The sequence below is a fragment of the Uranotaenia lowii genome, chromosome 1 (genome assembly GCF_029784155.1).
Source record: "Uranotaenia lowii strain MFRU-FL chromosome 1, ASM2978415v1, whole genome shotgun sequence".
NCBI lineage: Eukaryota > Metazoa > Arthropoda > Insecta > Diptera > Culicidae > Uranotaenia > Uranotaenia lowii.
The window spans coordinates 207,468,999-207,487,380 of record NC_073691.1 but is presented as its reverse complement, the minus strand read 5'-3'; the positions used below and the strand labels follow the sequence as shown (position 1 = coordinate 207,487,380).

The following is an 18,382-nucleotide window of genomic DNA, read 5'->3' as shown; positions in this document are numbered from 1 at the left end:
CCGGAAGACATTCTCTCCCCACGAAGATGATTTACTACCGAAAGCTCAAGCGCATTAAGATAACAATGCGCCACACAGGAAATTGTTTACTTTTGCATTCACAACTACCGAAACGAATGACTTGAGGATGCAAAATGGAAACGACGACGTGAGAGCATATGCTTGGGATTGATAGTTTCCGAAAAGCTTTCGACGAACACAACCCATCCATTCGGTTGGGTTGGTGTTAGTAGAACCAAGGACATCGCACCCTTTCATCACCCCTCAATGCATTTCTTAAATTGGCTGAGAAGTATGACTGGCAAAGTTCAACCCCTCGAATGCATCGGGCTTTGTTGTGTTCTCTGTTGTTGTTACTGTTGACTTTGGTGAGACAATCGAAGCTTGAATGGAGAAAAAAGTCATTCTCAGAAGAAGTTCTCCACATCACTCCAATTCTCCTCGAACATAAATTCTCTGAGCACTAGTAAAACTACTGATAGTGGTGGCGCCAGAGAGTTAGAAACCATGGGTCCGGCTCGGATCAGGAAACATCGGCAGAGTCAGAGATACTAATTGCGCAAAAACTTCCGCAATTCGTCTCTTCCAATTGTTACCACGGAGAGGACATCCGGAGGGTGGCACGTGGTTTGGGTTTACTGTCCTCGCACAGTAACAACAACCTGTGCGTGGTCTCTCGCGCTCTCCGGACTTGAGGCGTACCGAAGCGCGCGCACATTATACGCAGATACCGCACACGACAAATTCACTTATCCATTCCATATGCCTATGTATAAAAGACGAACGAATTAAAATCCCCAGGCACAGAACAATGCTGACACACTCTTGTTTCGTCTGACGACACCGCCACACAAGAGTGGTTCTCTCGGGACTCGGAATCACCTTTTCTAGCCCTTTTAAACATTTAATAAACGAGTTAAAGTATCAAGAACTATAATCATATTTGCCTCAGATTCATTGAGGCAAGTCGCGATCCGTGTTCGATAGCGTAGTAACAATTTCGCGTGATCCCGATTTGTTGTGCGATCTTCAAAAGGTTCCTGCCAGGATGCTGTTTCCGTTGGTGATTGGTGTGATTTCGTTCCTACGATTGGGGCAGACCGTTGCAGCAAGTGGGAATAGTTCCTGTGATTGTGGTATGTGGATGAGTTCTGAAGAGAATTTTAAAAAAATTAAAAAAGGTGACAGCAACAGTTGAAAGTGAAAAATCAAACGAAAAAACTCTTCGTTCAACTCCTAGTGGAATGTTGAAAGGCGATAAAGGTGACAAGAATGTGACAACATGAACGACGCTAATTATGCAATAAATGGCACTAGCAGTGAGAAGAGGATGCATTCGGCACGTTGACAGTGGCGTAGCGATAGTGGAAACAAACTCTTTTTTGAACGTTAAAAATATGAAAATCGAAACATTAACAAACTGTGTAGAAATTTCGGTTTGACAAATAGTTTATGTTAGCTGAATATTCGAACCAAGTGAAGTGAAACTGAAAACATTTAAAACTGTCTCTATGTTAGGTTTTTGGAAAATGTCTTCAATTTTTGTGTACTTACCATTGACGGAGAAGGTTAAGCCAAAATCACTGAAACCAGAAGTATGGAAATGGAATACCAAGTTTGAAGGATTTTTTCAATCGTCTTCAACAAGTTTTGATTGATTTGATTTATCACAAAATAACTCGCTTTTGTCAATGATAAGGTTATCTTAAAGATAACCTAAATATAACACTCAAAATCTTCAAACAAAAACTTTTTATACCACATGCAAACTTTCAAAGAAAAATAATTACACAATCGAAAACAATTTAGTTCCTTAAAAATTTTAAAGTCATTATTTTATTTTAAAGGAATCTTAGCTTATTTAAGCTCAAAAATGTAAAATTTGAAATTCTTGGGAAGAATTATTATCGAAAACTTGAAAATTCTACTCGTGTGTTTTGTTCACAAATCTTCAAAAAAAGTTGACCCCCGTCACTTTTTTTCCTGAATAGTGCGTTGGATAGGGGAGAGCCTCCTCTGTAATGTGGCGAATTTTCAGAAATGTCGATGTTTTCTTTTTAAAGATAAAAAAAAGACATTGTGCAGATTCTTGAAATATTCATCAGTTCAAAGTTGAACTAATCATTTAACTTTTACATTCTAATACTTCAGAAAACTGTTTAAAGGGACTTAGTAAAGCTAAGGTGCTTAGCAAAATTAAAATGTTTACAAATTTTACAGTTTATTTTTTCGTTTTGGTTGCGAAGTTCATGATTCAGTGATAACAAGAAAAATCGTGAATATTTGGTTGACTATAAATAGTTTAAAAATGTCTTCCATTTTAAATAAAATTTCTTTATTATTTAATTTGACAAAATCTTACTTGATCTGTAGTCAACATATCGTGAAATAGCAAATACAGCATTTGTTTTTTTTTTCATATAATAAAAATATTTTTAATTATATTCATCTCAATTTATTGCATTAAAACTTTTCAAAATCAACAAAGATTCGGGATACAGTTAAAGCGCCTTGTTACCGTTACAGGATAGATTGCATAAAAATGTTCTTTTTTCAAATGGTGATCAAAAATAATCAAGACAGATTAGAAAGATCTGTAAATTTTCCATAAAAGGTAGTAATATAAACTTACTGGAAAAAAATATATAGTTTACGCTTCCGAGCAGATATGCCAAAGTGCCTGATTTTTTGTTGCTCAGCCTGACAACCTGATAAGCCATTGAATTTCCCTGATTTTTGAGAATATGCTTGATTTTGCCTGATTTTTGCGAATGTGATGAAAAATGAGTAGTAAGGAACTGGGTTAGGTACCATTGCTGAAGTTCAAAAGTGAAAATGTGGCTGAATCGAAGCAATCTAAAGATTACCTTTAATTCTTATTTGAAAAAGAGAATTAAAGAGAATCCCCCAACTGCTTTGATTCAGTAGAATAATTCAACCAAGTAGGCTCACGACACATATTAAAGTTACAATGTGATGACCAAAGAAAGGTCATCACTTTGAGCGGAATTTCCGTCCCTTACGTAGCCTGATTTTGCCTGATTTTATTTCACCAGTTCCCTGATTTTTGAAAAAAAAAAATTGTTGGCAACCCTGCTTCCGAGCGGTCTTGCGATATTTCTTCCAAAAGATAAAAAAAGGTGGACAAAAACAATCGTGTCGACATGTTTTAAGGTCTTTCTTCGATTTCTTTATAAATTTAACTTCAATTTTCGCAAATAAGAATTGCAAAATGTTGACTTGACCGAAACCTTCCCTTTGGTGGACAAAAACATGGACAAAACCCTCTTATTGAGATTTTTTTCTCGTTTTATTTTTTGATTCCTTCTCAATGTTCACTACAAAATTGATTCAGTCAGCCGCTGTCGCTGCGACTTTGCTTGCAGTCAGCGTTGTCTTGATCTACGTAGCACTTCTACGGATCTACGGATCGAGACTCAGAATCTACGGATTTTCAGCATTTCCTGCGGATTACGGATTATCGGAAAAATTATAGGGATTTTTCGGATAAACGAAAATTCTACCTGACGACCATAGAAAAAGTCATCAAGTTTCATTTTTCCAATATCAGTACAGTTCAGTTGTTCGACAAACTTACGGATTTGAGCGGTTTGCAATCTGGCAACGCTGCCTGCAGCTCTGAGACCAGCGGAGGGGAATGCAGTTTCCTGACATGTTTGTTCATGTTAAGCAGGCACTTTTTCACCTGTTTGACCGGTTGCACCTGTGGAATCCCGGACGACCCATTTTTAGGGTTCATCTCGAGAATAATGTACAACCTACATTATCGATCTCTAGATACTTGAGAGATCAGTTAAGCTAGCAATTGCTATCGCTGATGTTAAAAGCACGTCGCTCATACTTGGCTCTCATTGAGAGAGAGCAAGGAGGGCATATAATAGGATGCCACAACCAGTGATGTCAACTGTTTTTCAGAAATGTCTGGAAGTTTTGAAGCAAATGTCTGGAAATGGCTGAAAATGTCTGGAAGGTCTGAATGGCGAACTCTCTACCTTTCTAGGTGATGACTTTTTTTTTGGTCACCAGATCGCAATATTAGCCTATAACATTTATTACTTCATAATAATCATACATTCTATACACTATCAATGCCTGAGACTATTGTGGTGATGTCGGCGGTACTACGTTTTATGCTTTACTTCCTGTTTTTCGTGGCATTCCTTACTCTTCATTTATTAATTCGAGTCATTTCCTGCCATTTTACAACAAAAATTTTGAATTATCATTGAATCAAAGCAATCGAAAGATTCCTTTTAATTCAACCACGGTAAATGAAAAGTTCATATACCAGTATTTCGATAGCAACTTACTACCTTCTTCAGTGAACGTTTTCGATTGATCGAAATCGAGTTCAATCGAAAACGTTCACTGAAGAAGGTAGTAAGTTGCTATCGAAATACTGGTATATGAACTTTTCATTTACCGTGGTTGAATTAAAAGGAATCTTTCGATTGCTTTGATTCAGTTGAATCATTCAACCAAGTAGGCTCATACCACACAGAGTGAATTTTCATTGTTTTGTCAGAAAATTCAAGTTGGAACTCAACAGTCTGGAAACGTCTGGAAGAAATGACAAAAGTCTGTAAGTCTGGAAACCTAAAAAATTGTGTGGCAAATATCCAAAAAGTCTGGAAGATCCAGGAAAAATCTGGAAGGTTGACATCACTGGCCACAACACCGACCTTCTGAGTAAGTGCAAGCAATGATGTAGCAACTTTTTCTTTGGTCTTCCTTTTGAGCACCTATCAGGGCTTCTTGTCTTGTCATGGTCGTCGCCCTTCGGAACCGGGCTTTCTTTCAATGCTCTGATTGTTGTCCTAAAGTATCAAGACGTTGTAGACACCGAAACGATACGTCATCCAGCATCCAGCAAAGCGCCATAAGGTGTCCGTTTACGACGCGTCGGAATGTCGTATTTTGAATGCGCACGCTTCTAAACTAAGGTTGCCAGATTGAACGGTTTCATCCGGATTTGTCCGGATATTTAATATAATATTTTGGAAATTTCCAGTCTGACCCGGTTGCCCGGATTTAATTTAAAAAGTCTGGATTTCTCCCGGTTTTCATTCTCATTGTCAAATCAAACAAATAAAACAAATTATGTTGAATTTTTTTTAAATTTATGCGTGCAAAACGAAATTTTGGAGCAAGTTTCATAAAAATAATCATGAAAGGTTTTTTGGAAGCTTTTAGCACGATTATAAATCTTTGGATGAATTTCGATGAAAAACAGTTTTTTTTCTTGATATTTGTTGATCCCATAATGCCATAAACTTAAATAAGAATGAATTTTGTTGAGTAATTCCTGGGTCTTGGCCAAATTTGTCCGGATATTGCCCGGATTTTTTATCGATAATTTTTAAATCAAATGCCCGGATTTTGCTAGGTTTTGATCGTCAAATTTTGTCTATTTTTAAACCATCATATCAAAATTTTCAATTTTGAAATTTCAAAGCATTCATTCCAACCCATTCGAGACGGATTACATACCGCGTTTGGAATAGGTTTCTGTGCCGTACCAGAACCTACATCAAAATTATCACTTTAGCCTTTCTAGTAAAAGATCGACTTGTACATAATGGTGAATGAACATAGTGTTTCCTACAATTCCATACTAGGAATGATCTCACCAATGTTCTTGTGTTGATCCTTTCATGCTTCACATTTAAGGATCATACTTCTAGGAGACCGGAAGTAGGCATCACGTTGCAATGTAAACGAATCAGAACAGATTTCTTCAGATTCATTTAACCTCATAAACATTCGAATAAGTACAGGTGAATCGCAGGAAAAATATCGATCGCAGCAAGCCGAGCGCAGAAAAAAATATTTGCGTAGACCGCCATAATAAAGCCCTACAGTAAAAGTACGGCAGACTGAATTTCTCACCGATTTGGCAGCACTGAAAAAGCTTCTGTAATCCTTCAACACTGCCAATAACGTAAACATTCGCATAACATCTTGTGGATGTGCAGCTGTGTCGCAGATTGTGAAGTTGATTTTCGTTTTGTGAATATTATTTAATTTGTTCTCCGTTGTGTCAATTGTTAAAATAAAAATGAAGTGCTTCTTTCCGCTTTGCTCCAATGAATTTTCTCAGCATTCTTGATTAATTTCAATGAAAAAAATGAAAGTCACAGTCACACAGATTACAATACTTCCCACGAATTGGAAATGGTAAAAAACGTGATGCTTGATTGGAACGATTTCTGACTGTTCGATTGAAACTCCGCGGTGACAGTCTGTCGCACTTTTATTTTAGGGCTTTATGCCATAACGGCCAAATAAAATACATAAGAGTCGAATTATTCCTATTTGTTCGAAGCTTTCCACAATTAATTTACGTATGTTACTTTCAAGGGACAAAATTACTTCTAAACTTTCACACACTCCTTACAATAAAAGCTTCTCCTGTTAGATAACAACCCCAGATTTCCACACGAGAATAAAATTTAAATTCATTGTGTAAACACTCAGTTTCTGCAGCTACCGGTTTGCAATTCTTTTTATGAAATAACACTTATTCCCCTCTAAATTTTCGGAAATTCCTGTGGAAGCTTCTGGTCTTCCTTTTTCCAGCTTTCACTTTAAGCCATTTCTAGCTAATTCCCGACTGTTTAACGCACTGAAATTCAAAATTTTGTAAAATTTTAACGGACGGAAAGAAAAACGTGTGTGATTAGCAAAAGCAATCGCCTACTGCTCTATCCTGTTTTGGGATGGGATTCTGTTTTGGAACAATTGAAGAGCAAAGGGGAGATTCAGTTCAATAAATTTTCATTTTATGTCAAAAATTGCTTGTGTATGAAATGTGATGAACATTTCTCTATAACTGTTGTGGTTTCGCCGTAATTCAATTGATTTTATCAAGAAATTTCACGTTTTGAATAAAGTTAGGGTCTTCAAACCCAATAAATTGCGTAGCAATTTCGTTTTGTCAAAACTTACTTGTATGACGAATGTCATGAAAATCGGTTGAAAACTCAAAAATACTTGTTATTGGATTCAACATCTGTAAAGTTGTTTTATTCTAAAACAAAAAATAACTACCTTTGGATTCGAATCTAGCTGGCTGGTCACGCTTTTTTTTTCTTTACTCCTTGAGAAAGTTTAGTAATCTAACATCCTTTCGGTGTTCCACGTGAAGAGTACATTTGTTGCTAGAAATTTGCGACAAATGGCGACGCACACATTAGTATTTTCACCCAAATCCTGGCCAAAACCTCAAAATTAAAATTTAAAAAATCTAATTTTTAGTTTTTTTGGTTGTTGGATAGTTGTTGCATATTAGTATTATCGATCGGTATCGGTATAGTGAGTTCGTAATGGCAGCGAATGACCCGAAAATATCAAAATTATGAAATCTGATATTTTGTTTAAAAAGTTGTGTATACTTGAAAACAACGAAAACAAGACTTTAAATCATTTTAAAGAGAAAAACAGGTTTTGCCCAACTTTTTCTATAGAGTACTCCTATGTGCGACGTTCAAAACGATGAGCGTCGGCAAGCCTTGATTTCAAGCTCTGGCGCCTCCTTTCTCGGGGTGGCTGGGTGAAAAATATGGATGGGAGATTGAAACTTTGCCATGATTTTTATTTGATTCAAACAATTACAAATTTCATTATTGCGGACATTTGATTTGAAATTGTGTTTTTAATATTTCATAAAAACCTATTCTTATGCCTACAGAGTATTTTAAAAATAATTTCTTCACTCTATTTTCACGTTATTAACACGAACTTTTGCTTTAAATGTGAATTTCAGTAGTTTAGAAAATTGACGAAGAAGCTTATCAAACTGGTTGGAGATAATGTTGATGATAAAAATCCAAAACACTATATTATTTCCAGATTCCATGTCTCTCAGGTATGCCGGCTCACTGTGTCACGTCACGTGACCTCTACAAAAGCATGTTTTTTTTTTCTCGCCGTAAGACAACCACCACTTCAATCCGAACAGGGACCGGGATTGTGATTCCTATTATATTCACGCGAGTTGTCAAAAATTTTGATTAACAGTATGATTTACGAGCGTCACAGTAATATTTGCAGCGCCCGACAGCCTACACCACTGTCAATGTCATCTACTCACTTTTCGGTGGCCAAGTTCACACGTTCGGCAATTCCCACTGCTTTGCGCTTCATTTTGCATGGCCAATCAGTGGCGTTCCTAGGGTTCAACGATCGCGCCGCCACCCGATGCTTCCGCTTCGATGCAGTTCGGCAGACGCTTCTGCTAGAAGCCGGGCTTGTTTGCATGCGGGTGGACAGATCGATCGATCGTTGGGGTTGGGGTCTCTCTCGGTTTCAGTCTCACTTTGGCTCAGTTGTTGACTGGAAGTGTTGGACGCCTCACGGTGTTGAGAATCGCTCGTTTTTTTTTTTGGTTTTGGGTGGAGGGCCCAATGAAATGGGGTCGAATTTTCGACTGTTTAACATTGAGTGTTGATCGCTTTCGAAGATAGTGAACTTACCTGTGAACGGAGCAATTGGACAAATTTCGCGGTGAGAATGAAGAATTTTTTTTAATCATTCAGTTGCTTGAAAACTAGTCTAGTGATGCTCGTGAAATGGAGTTAAAAAATTTACTGTCTTAGTTGTATTTGACGGGAGTTTTTCTTAAAAAATAAAGAGACAATTTTATTGTAACGGAAAATTATTTAATTTTTTTTTAAATTAAAAAACAGATTTTTAAGTTTTCTGTTTATTCTGTGTCATCAACCAAACTTATTGGCCTGTTTTTGTTTTTTGTTTTTTGTGTCTATGAATATCACAACACATCTCAATTGAGTATGATTGGTTTGGTGGTAAAGGAAAGGGGAAACTTAAGCTACAAAGGGCCGATAAAAATACGGCACGACAACAACTGCCATGCAGATTATTAGCGACATTCGCATTGAAATTTCATAACTCTGTTTACCTTGAGCTGTTCGTTGAGGGCATTCGTTATGTTCAGTTTTTTTTTAATGACTCTACTGGACAAGTACTTGCTAGCTCAATGACAGTAGTATGGTCAGTGTCAATAACTAGTAGATATACATTGTACGCTATCGCTGATGGCATAAATATGCATTGCATCGGAAGGTCACAGATTGGCGTGCATAATCTGAATACTGATGGTGCATCCTAATGACCAGTTAAGTACTTATGGTTTGGAGGCCCAAGGGGATCGCCTTTGTACATTTTGAAAAAAAAACATAACTCGTTAGTTAATGATTCAAACACAACACAGCGTATTCTTTTATGAGCTCAATTTTATTCTAGAGACTCTGACCAATCACAGGCCAATGAACAAATTTACATCAACGATTTATCGAATATGAAATTTATATATGTATGTATGTATGTATGTATGAAAACCCACCAGTGGCTGATAGGTCTTTCGACCCGAGGCGGTACGGGAAGTCTCGATCGCATATTCAAATATTGTTAATGCTTAACTCATCAACAATAATTGCAGCACAACCAAGGGGTCCGTTACCACTGGCTTGGGACAGGTTTGACTCATCTCACTTCCTTCCAACTGTGCGAAACAAATAAAGAATTCTGAAAAGGTTCTTGAATATCCTTCTCATGATTCTAAATTTGTCGAGATACTCCGGCTAGCTTGAACCCACAATCCATTGTATATCAGTTTTCCGATCGTTTGATGTCCTGTCCAACCCCTCGCTGAACCCCATAATAGAGTTAAGCTATTTTGAACATATGAAAAAAAAAAACACTTATTACATCTTACCTCTATTTCATTTGAAAAGGATACATGTTGAAAGGGATAATTTCCGGGAATATTAAAAAAAAAAGGAATGGGCAAGCCTGCAGACAAATCCGCCAGTTGCCAACAATCGCTCTTCTTGCACTTACCGGGAGTTGACCAACGTGTGAAAGGGTTTGAGAAACGGCTAGTGACCAACAACACCCACCTTGCGAGCAACAGCAATTGATCAGCAACATTTGGGACCCGTAAAAGTTCAACGAGTTCCGAAATTGAAGGTTCGGCACTACCATTGCCACCCGGTTCACCACGTACGATCTTCGAGCCCCTAGACATCCCGCAGTAGCATTTCCTGTTGGCCGACCACCTCTTCGGGTACACACTACACGGTATTTTGGATTTCTTGATTAGTGTCACCCCCTCGTCAAAGTCGACCCGAGGTTCTTCGTAATTGTGCTCTGCTAGGCAACCAAAAAAGGCCGCATGAGGCACATCCTCACCAGAATCCCCGTGGCTTGATCAGGAATTCGAGGGCTGTTGTAGCTAGCCCTTTTGGTCAGCTAATAATAAACTGGCCTGATGCGAAGCGTTGATGTTACTTCCCGAAGCATTGCTGATACTGATTGCATTGATTGCAGAGGACACTACTGTCTGCTGTTAACGTCGTGGTAATCGTTCCGGGCGTTTTTGAAAACAGATTGAGAATCTCTAACATTTGAACAAATTTTCAACACAAATGACAAGAAAAAAATGAATTTTTCTCCAGGAGTTAAAATTGGCAGCGAAAAAAAATCACACCCGTCGTTCACCTTATCGAATATAAAATTTATATATATAGATAAAATCAGAGGTTTTGATTGATGTAGCCTGTTCTATTTGGCCCTATCTGTTCCTGTTCGAATACCCAGTATTAGGTATTACCTCGCACAGTGGATACATTTTTTTCATTCACATACTGAACTGTGTTGCTTCTGTGCGAACATTGTGAGAATACTAGTAGGTTGCGTTTACACAAAAACCTATAGGTATATGTCTGTTTCCAGTTCACATTTCTACACAGTTCACAGTTTTACAGCGAAATTGTTTTGCGGGATACCATTCCTAGACTTTTGTTTTCGCAACAGCAAGATATTCACGTGATCACAGCACAGCACAGCTCGTTTGAAGTGTGCGTAAAAACACGCTCTCAAACCACTGAGCTCGCTATACAAGGGAATTCTCTTTCTGAGTTTCTCATGTATAGTTAGCTAGTGTAGAGCAAAGGCGGGACAATTCATGGGAGCTTTTCATCAAAAATGCCCTCTATCCTAAAATTTCAACACCTATAAAGCTTTCTCCTATTGGCGCACTAATGCCTGTCTATCTACCTTTCTTTCAAATTTCTATAAAATAAAATTCTCACTAGTTTTTCATTACGCCGAACATGCCATTAAAATTATAATCAACTTCAATTTATGAACGCATCCTGAAAGCCCAGACTGGAAACTCACTAATCAGACCTTGATTTACAATTTAACAATCCTCATTAAAAATTGCTGTATCTCGTTTGTTTTTCAACCGATTATAGAATCATCTCGCTCTCTTCAAACTGTTCGAAACACTGCGAAACGCAAATGCGAGGTCTGCCCCCTGCAGTGCAATTAAGACGAGCGAAAAGGTACGTTTCAGGCAACTCTGCGCGAGGACGCCAACGACAACTCCTGGGGCGACGCTTACAGGATTGTTATGGCCAAGACGTGCAGCGGGGGTGTGCCGCAGGAAACGTGCCCGAACAAACTGCTCGAAATCGTCAACGCGTCTCACAGCACGAAAAAGTCACGTGGCCAAGGGTTTCCATATGGCTGGGATACGTGTGAGAAGAAGCAGATTTCGAAGGTAGAACTGCAGGATATTACTAAGTCGCTCCAGTTGAACAAAGCTCCGGGTCCGGATGGCATCCCGAACGTAACAGTGAAAGTCGCGCTCATGAAACACCCTGAAATGTTCCAGTCATCACTGAAGAAGGTGGTCCAGAGCAGGATACGGTTCTACACCGAGGGCGTGCACAGCGTTTCCGATAACAGTTTGGTTTTCGGAAAGGCCGCAGCACGGTGGATGCCATTCGACTAGTCATGGAAAGAGCAGACGAAGCCAAACGGAAAGAGAGAGGAGAGTCACCCTTGACGTGGAAAACCTTGGGTAGCGATTTCGTCGTCACTCATTCGTATGAGGATTCCGGCATATATGAATCTGTAGGATGGTGGAGTGTTATTTCCGTAACCGTCAACTTCAGTTTATGGCCAGCGAAGGATTGGAAACAGGGAGTGTCTTGGCAAGAATTGCACTGCGTCTCCCCACGGGGGTGAAACTTTTGTGATTCGCCGACGACATAGTTCGTCTGGTGGGCCCAACCGAGGTGGTACAGCTATTTGCCACAGTAGCGACCGAGAAGATGGAAAATTGGATGCGCTCCTAAAGCTCGCGTCTGGCTCACCACAAGACAGAGATGGTGCTGATCACAAACCTGATTTCAGCACAAACAGGGAAGATTGCAGCTTGACCGTTCGAAATCGAATCCAAGCGTGCGATCAAGTACTTGGGGGTGATGATCGACGATCGGCTGACTTTTACGGCCCACGTCGACTACACCTGCAAAACAACTAAGCGATCCACTGCAGCAGAAGAAAGGTTCTGACGAACGTGACCTCGTCTATTTTGCGCTACGTAGCAGCACCCAGGAAGGCAGTCTTGAGCAGGCAGTGTAATCTGCAGAAGCTCTGAAGCGTGCAGCGGCTGATGAACCTGCGGGTTATCAGCACATACCAAACAGTGTCCTCGGTAGCTGCTGATGTTGTAGCGGGGGTCATGCTCATCTCGGTCTTGTTAGCACAGAAACATGCCCGATATGCGGAAACATGCCAGAGAGGCCTCGATGTCCGATTGACAGCACCAGTGGGACAGCTCAGAATGCGGCCGGTCCCTAACGTCGAATTTTGGATGGATTGGAAACATGAAGAGGTGGATTTCTGCAAAACGCAGTTCTTGATTGGTCACGGAGGCTTGCCGTCTGTGGACCCGACATGACAGCCGACAACATAAGGATGCCAGTACTTGGCGCGTGGTCAGTGATAGGTTCACCGAAATCATGAATGCTCTGCAGAGGCGTTGGAACCAGCACCAGTCCGCGACCGGTGTAGGGTGACTCCTTCGCCGGGAGCATCTGAGTAGAGTGCGTACGAACCTAGCAGATTGCAGCTTGACCGTTCGAAATCGAATCCAAGCGTGCGATCAAGTACTTGGGGGTGATGATCGACGATCGGCTGACTTTTACGGCCCACGTCGACTACACCTGCAAAACAACTAAGCGATCCACTGCAGCAGAAGAAAGGTTCTGACGAACGTGACCTCGTCTATTTTGCGCTACGTAGCAGCACCCAGGAAGGCAGTCTTGAGCAGGCAGTGTAATCTGCAGAAGCTCTGAAGCGTGCAGCGGCTGATGAACCTGCGGGTTATCAGCACATACCAAACAGTGTCCTCGGTAGCTGCTGATGTTGTAGCGGGGGTCATGCTCATCTCGGTCTTGTTAGCACAGAAACATGCCCGATATGCGGAAACATGCCAGAGAGGCCTCGATGTCCGATTGACAGCACCAGTGGGACAGCTCAGAATGCGGCCGGTCCCTAACGTCGAATTTTGGATGGATTGGAAACATGAAGAGGTGGATTTCTGCAAAACGCAGTTCTTGATTGGTCACGGAGGCTTGCCGTCTGTGGACCCGACATGACAGCCGACAACATAAGGATGCCAGTACTTGGCGCGTGGTCAGTGATAGGTTCACCGAAATCATGAATGCTCTGCAGAGGCGTTGGAACCAGCACCAGTCCGCGACCGGTGTAGGGTGACTCCTTCGCCGGGAGCATCTGAGTAGAGTGCGTACGAACCTAGCAGAAAAGCATACAACGATAAGACTATACTTTCTGCGTATGTTGACCTGCTAGGTACGTCACGAACGCTGTGTAGGGTGCCTCTATCGCCGCGGAGTAACCGAGCAGACCGTGCTCCCTACGACGGAAGCTGTGGAGATAAGTCTTGACCTTCTTTGCAATCGAAATCGTTGGGAGAAAAGTATTCACGCCGTGGAATACTCTTGAATAGAGTAACTTCATGTCGTCGGCGGGTGAGTCACTCGAGTCGGTGTAGGATGACGTCTTCGTCGGAAATCATCTGATTAGCTTCGTAAACGCAACGGACGTGTGCTGTGCCAGGCGCGTGTCCAAGATAAGCTGCTCTCGATCGGCAAACGGACGGGCAAAGAGAAGAGGGCCTCGAGCCGTACGAAGCAGAGCTAAGACCTCAAGTCGTTAGAGGAGAGGTCCATAGTCTTGAATCGTAACAAGAGGCAGGGTATATATGCTGGAGTTTTGTCTTGAAAGCGAGTAAGCCGATGAGCGCAGAGGGTACATAGTATCTACAGTCGACCAATTGCACCCATGGACCCAGAGTAGCATACTGGGGAGACGCGGTGGCTTGCGGTGCGTTGGAATGTAATCTGTAAAAAGGATTTACCAACTGGGTAATCAACTAATAAAAAAAAACAGTCCGAAACAAATAAGGAATCCTAGAAAGGTACTTTAGAATATTACTGATGATTCTAAATTTGCCGAGATCCTTCGGCTGGCTTGAACCCACAATCCATTATATGTATATCAGTTTTCCTATTGGGCCCTCTCCTACCCCTCACTAATTTCCGATAATGGAGTTAAGAAAATAGGAATGTTCTTTCAATAAATGATTACACCAAGGTTTTTTTTTACACTGTATGAAGTCTACCATAAACATATAGGATTTGGTCTATTTTCTCTCCGAAATCGTTTAAACCCTCTACGGCATGGACAATGAAAATAGTTTTTTCAACAGTTATAATTGTTTATAGAGTGTTAGAAATGAGATGTTTTTTAAATTTTTTTTTCAGGTTTTAAAAATGTAAATTGATTTTTTGAAGCAATCACATTGTTTGAATTCTCTTACAATACTGAATAATGCTAAAAAATGCAAAATAAAACCTTCGAGGGCATATACGGGCTCGTATGCAGTAGAGAGTTAAATCACGTGAACCGTGTAAAAGAACCAAGCTAGTGGTTAAAAAGCCAAGTGCAAAAAAAACGTGTTAGAAGAATTAAACAAATCCAACCCGTGTCAAAAACCATTTTTACTCATGTTTTGAATCTTACCTTGTAACTATTTAAAAATAATACAAAACTCGTGAAAAACTGTTGGACCAAAATCATAATATGATAAAAAAAAAATAAATGAGACTAGAGGAACTTCACTGAATTAGTCAAACAAACTGTAAAGGGCCTAAAATAGACCTTGAATTTTGACTAGAAATTCGAAATGGCAAGGAAAAATAAATCAATTTCTTCTTTCTAAAGAATGCCTACGTTATAGAAAATGAATTTGTACTTAGCTTCGATTCACTTCATTTTTCCAATTTTTACATGAAAGGACTGTGCAGACACGTCTGCAATCTCGAACTGCTAGGCCACACCCGGCCTGGGGGACAACACTACGCCCCATTGGACTAGCTCACTCGCACTAGGACATTTCGGGAAGAGAAGCATGCCGATGCTATCAGGTTGATCCAGCATCGCTATTACTGGGAACTGCCATTCCACTAATTTTTGAAAAACCTGAACAAACTATAATTTTTCGACTACAAATTTGAAACACGTGAAAAAAAAAATTACCGTCCGGTTCCGTCAACGCCTACTTACTTCAATTTACGTCAACTTCCCAATCCTCTTTACAAAATTAATCTAGAAAGATTTAAACAATTTTGACGGTTGATTGATGGAAACGTACGGTTTAACACCACTTTTTTCATTTTATGTGGTCATGATCTTTCTGAAACTATAAAATCTGTACAAATCAATTGAGAAACAAGAGAGATAATGCGGTTTGAGTTAGGAATGTTCATCTGATGATGGTTAAAAGATAATTTTCATTATAACAAAACTTTAAAACGAAATAGTTTCGAAAGCATAAGTTAAAAGAAAGCAATGACGTAAACAAATTCAGACAGAAAGAATAACGATTTTATGCATTTTTTTACAGTATGCGGCATCAATGGTCGATCGAATCGAATCGTCGGTGGGGTGGAATCCGAGGCCCACGAGTATCCCTGGCTAGCTGGACTGTTCCGTCAGGGTAAACTCTATTGCGGCGCTTCCGTCGTAACCAAAAACTATCTCATCACGGCAGCTCACTGTGTGAACTCCTTTGAACCGAGTGAAATCAGGGTAAAAATTGGTTTGAAATCTGTTTGTCCATTCTGAAGTTTTTTCTTCTATTAAAGGTATATCTCGGAGGACACAACATAGCCAAGGACTACACGGAGTTGCGACGAATCAAACGGATCGTCGATCACGAGGATTTCGATATTTTCACCTTCAACAACGACATCGCTCTGCTGGAGCTGGACAAACCACTGAGATATGGACCAACAATCCAGCCAGCCTGTTTACCCGACGGAAGTAATATAAAACAGACATGTGTCGCCTACAATCTAAGCCTTTTTCTGATTTTTCTGATTGCAAGCATTGATCAACTAATCATATTCAACCTTCCACCTTTTTCAAGACACTCTCGATTTCGCCGGATCCCTAGCGATCGTAGCCGGTTGGGGCCGGGTGGAGGAACAGCGGCCGCCCTCGAAGACGCTGCGATCGGTTGTGGTGCCCATTTGGACCCAGCAGCAGTGCCTGGAGTCGGGCTACGGAAACAAAAAGATCACCGACAACATGATGTGTGCCGGGTTCCACGATGGCAAGAAGGATGCCTGCCAGGTCAGGGATCTTCAATTGATGTTTGAAATAATTGTACTTTGACTCTTTTTTTTTTGGTTTCTCAATCGACAGGGTGACAGTGGTGGTCCGATGCACAAGATGGGTAGCGCCGGAAGCATGGAGGTGATTGGAGTGGTGTCCTGGGGACGTGGCTGTGCCAGACCCAATCTGCCGGGGATTTACACCAGAATTGTTAACTATTTGCCATGGATTATGCAGAAACTGGAGGGTGAATGTGTTTGTGTACCACGGGATGTTGCTGCAAGGAATAACTAGGGTGTCCGGAAGTTTTCCACGATCTCATTTGCATTGAATTGACCTATCCAACAGCTGTTATCTATTTATTGTTTCTAGTCAACAAATTTAACTTAAGAGTACCATTTCCTAAAAGTGTCTAGTTGTAATGCCAAATATTTTTTAAATATATCGATTATTAAAGTACGAGTCACTTTAAATTAGGTGAAGTAATTTTTACTTATGTGAATTTGAGAAACTTCAATGGGGAGGTTGAGAATCGGAGTTATAAGACCAGAGGTGATATGACCACTACCCGAAGTTTGGGTGTATGGGGTCTGGAGTGGCACATTATCTACCATTTGCCAGTCAATCCTGGCTATTATTTACTGTTCAGTCCTCTATGCTATATAGTTAATCTTTTATATTAAATTTGATTATGATCCACAAAACACCATCTGAAGCATACAGTGAGCTAGAAGGGATGAATTTGGCAGAACTATTATGAAAATGGTCAAAAAACTATCCGATTCACTCCATTTTACTATAACTCTAGCATAAGGAGTGTATTTAAAAAATTAGCACTTTGTTTTCTGAATAACTTAGATGAATATTGATGAAATTTTCAGTGAAGCTGCCTTGTACTGTAATGTTCACATGGGCAAATATAAGTGACGCTCTGTCAAGTGATTGTTGAGATAGCGTTCAAAGATTAAGTTCACTTTAATTTTTGAGCGCCTCGTTCGCCATCTGTAATGCTTACTATGAATCACTCTTTTTCCAAATCAAGGCTATTTTTGATCACTTTTTCTGTTTCTGAAGATCTACCTTCAAAATTATTCTAAAACTTTAATTCTATAGAATTTATGGCAAATTTAGCTGAGTTTCCTCCTTCGGCAAAAAAACATCATATTTGACTTTTTATCACTCCATCACAGTATTCGCATATTGGCACGATTCCAGCTTTAACCAAAACAAAGTATCACTGACTGATTTGCATCTTCCAAAAATTTCCTGGCTGGAAACCTGCCAGGTGCCCGTTGAAGAGTTTATTTGGCTGTCCATTACGAAATTTTTTAAAAATATCTATATACCAGTGGTCCAGATATTTTGCGCACGATTTTACCCCCTTATTTCGTTCGTTTTATCAGTGGGCAGCTTCGTCAGAATTGTTTTTATCACATCGTCAATCAAAGTTTTCGGTTATGGATTGTTAACGCAGACAAGCAGAAGGCGGGTTTTATTTTACAGATTATATCGTAGAGAAAGTTATTTAAACTCATCTCCGTATATTCATTATCGTATTTAAATGCATAGCATGATTTTATTACGACCAGAAGAGAGATTCGTATTTATGCACATATGAACTCGAACTTTGTGTACGACAATTCGCACCGATATACGATGATCATCCGTGATTGACAGATTTAGTCGTGCTATGCATAAAATAATTCGAAAATTAAGATTTTTTAACATGAAATACGATTTATATTATCATAACAACCAAGTGTTAGATCTTAGTGGAAAGTACATTTTTCTATCAAACAAGATTGCTAAAATGAGAGATTATATTTTAAAAAGAAAAATTATA

The 18,382-nt window shown here is 39.9% G+C and overlaps 3 protein-coding genes across 3 annotated transcripts in view; all 3 read left to right on the top strand.

Moving 5' to 3' along the window:
- Nucleotides 1-18,382, top strand: part of LOC129738327 (uncharacterized) — a 124,297-nt gene that overhangs the window by 20,262 nt on the left and 85,653 nt on the right. Inside the window, exons 6-11 of the mRNA XM_055729511.1 lie at nucleotides 11,301-11,390; nucleotides 11,452-11,795; nucleotides 15,827-16,011; nucleotides 16,068-16,245; nucleotides 16,352-16,557; nucleotides 16,630-16,794. Of these exons, the coding sequence (XP_055585486.1) occupies nucleotides 11,301-11,390; nucleotides 11,452-11,795; nucleotides 15,827-16,011; nucleotides 16,068-16,245; nucleotides 16,352-16,557; nucleotides 16,630-16,794 (1,168 nt within the window). The remainder of the gene's footprint in view (nucleotides 1-11,300; nucleotides 11,391-11,451; nucleotides 11,796-15,826; nucleotides 16,012-16,067; nucleotides 16,246-16,351; nucleotides 16,558-16,629; nucleotides 16,795-18,382) is intronic.
- Nucleotides 819-16,983, top strand: LOC129745374 (trypsin 3A1-like). Its single transcript, XM_055738423.1, has 5 exons — nucleotides 819-1,136; nucleotides 15,827-16,011; nucleotides 16,068-16,245; nucleotides 16,352-16,557; nucleotides 16,630-16,983. The coding sequence occupies exons 1-5, from the start codon at nucleotides 1,049-1,051 to the stop codon at nucleotides 16,831-16,833; spliced, it is 861 nt and encodes a 286-aa protein (XP_055594398.1). The 5' UTR covers nucleotides 819-1,048; the 3' UTR covers nucleotides 16,834-16,983.
- On the top strand, nucleotides 8,357-11,859 carry LOC129745378 (uncharacterized). The gene is made up of 2 exons (XM_055738436.1): nucleotides 8,357-8,526; nucleotides 11,301-11,859. Exon 2 carries the CDS (start codon nucleotides 11,459-11,461, stop codon nucleotides 11,840-11,842), a length of 384 nt encoding a protein of 127 aa, XP_055594411.1. The 5' UTR covers nucleotides 8,357-8,526; nucleotides 11,301-11,458; the 3' UTR covers nucleotides 11,843-11,859.

Bases quoted from the DNA above. Each gene is read 5' to 3' on its own strand.
- LOC129745374 (XM_055738423.1), top strand. From the start codon at position 1,049: ATGCTGTTTCCGTTGGTGATTGGTGTGATTTCGTTCCTACGATTGGGG. The intron at 16,246-16,351 runs GTAATATAAAAC...ACCTTTTTCAAG, and splicing joins AGCCTGTTTACCCGACGGAA to ACACTCTCGATTTCGCCGGA. The intron at 16,558-16,629 runs GTCAGGGATCTT...CTCAATCGACAG, and splicing joins GCAAGAAGGATGCCTGCCAG to GGTGACAGTGGTGGTCCGAT.
- LOC129745378 (XM_055738436.1), top strand. From the start codon at position 11,459: ATGGCCAAGACGTGCAGCGGGGGTGTGCCGCAGGAAACGTGCCCGAAC.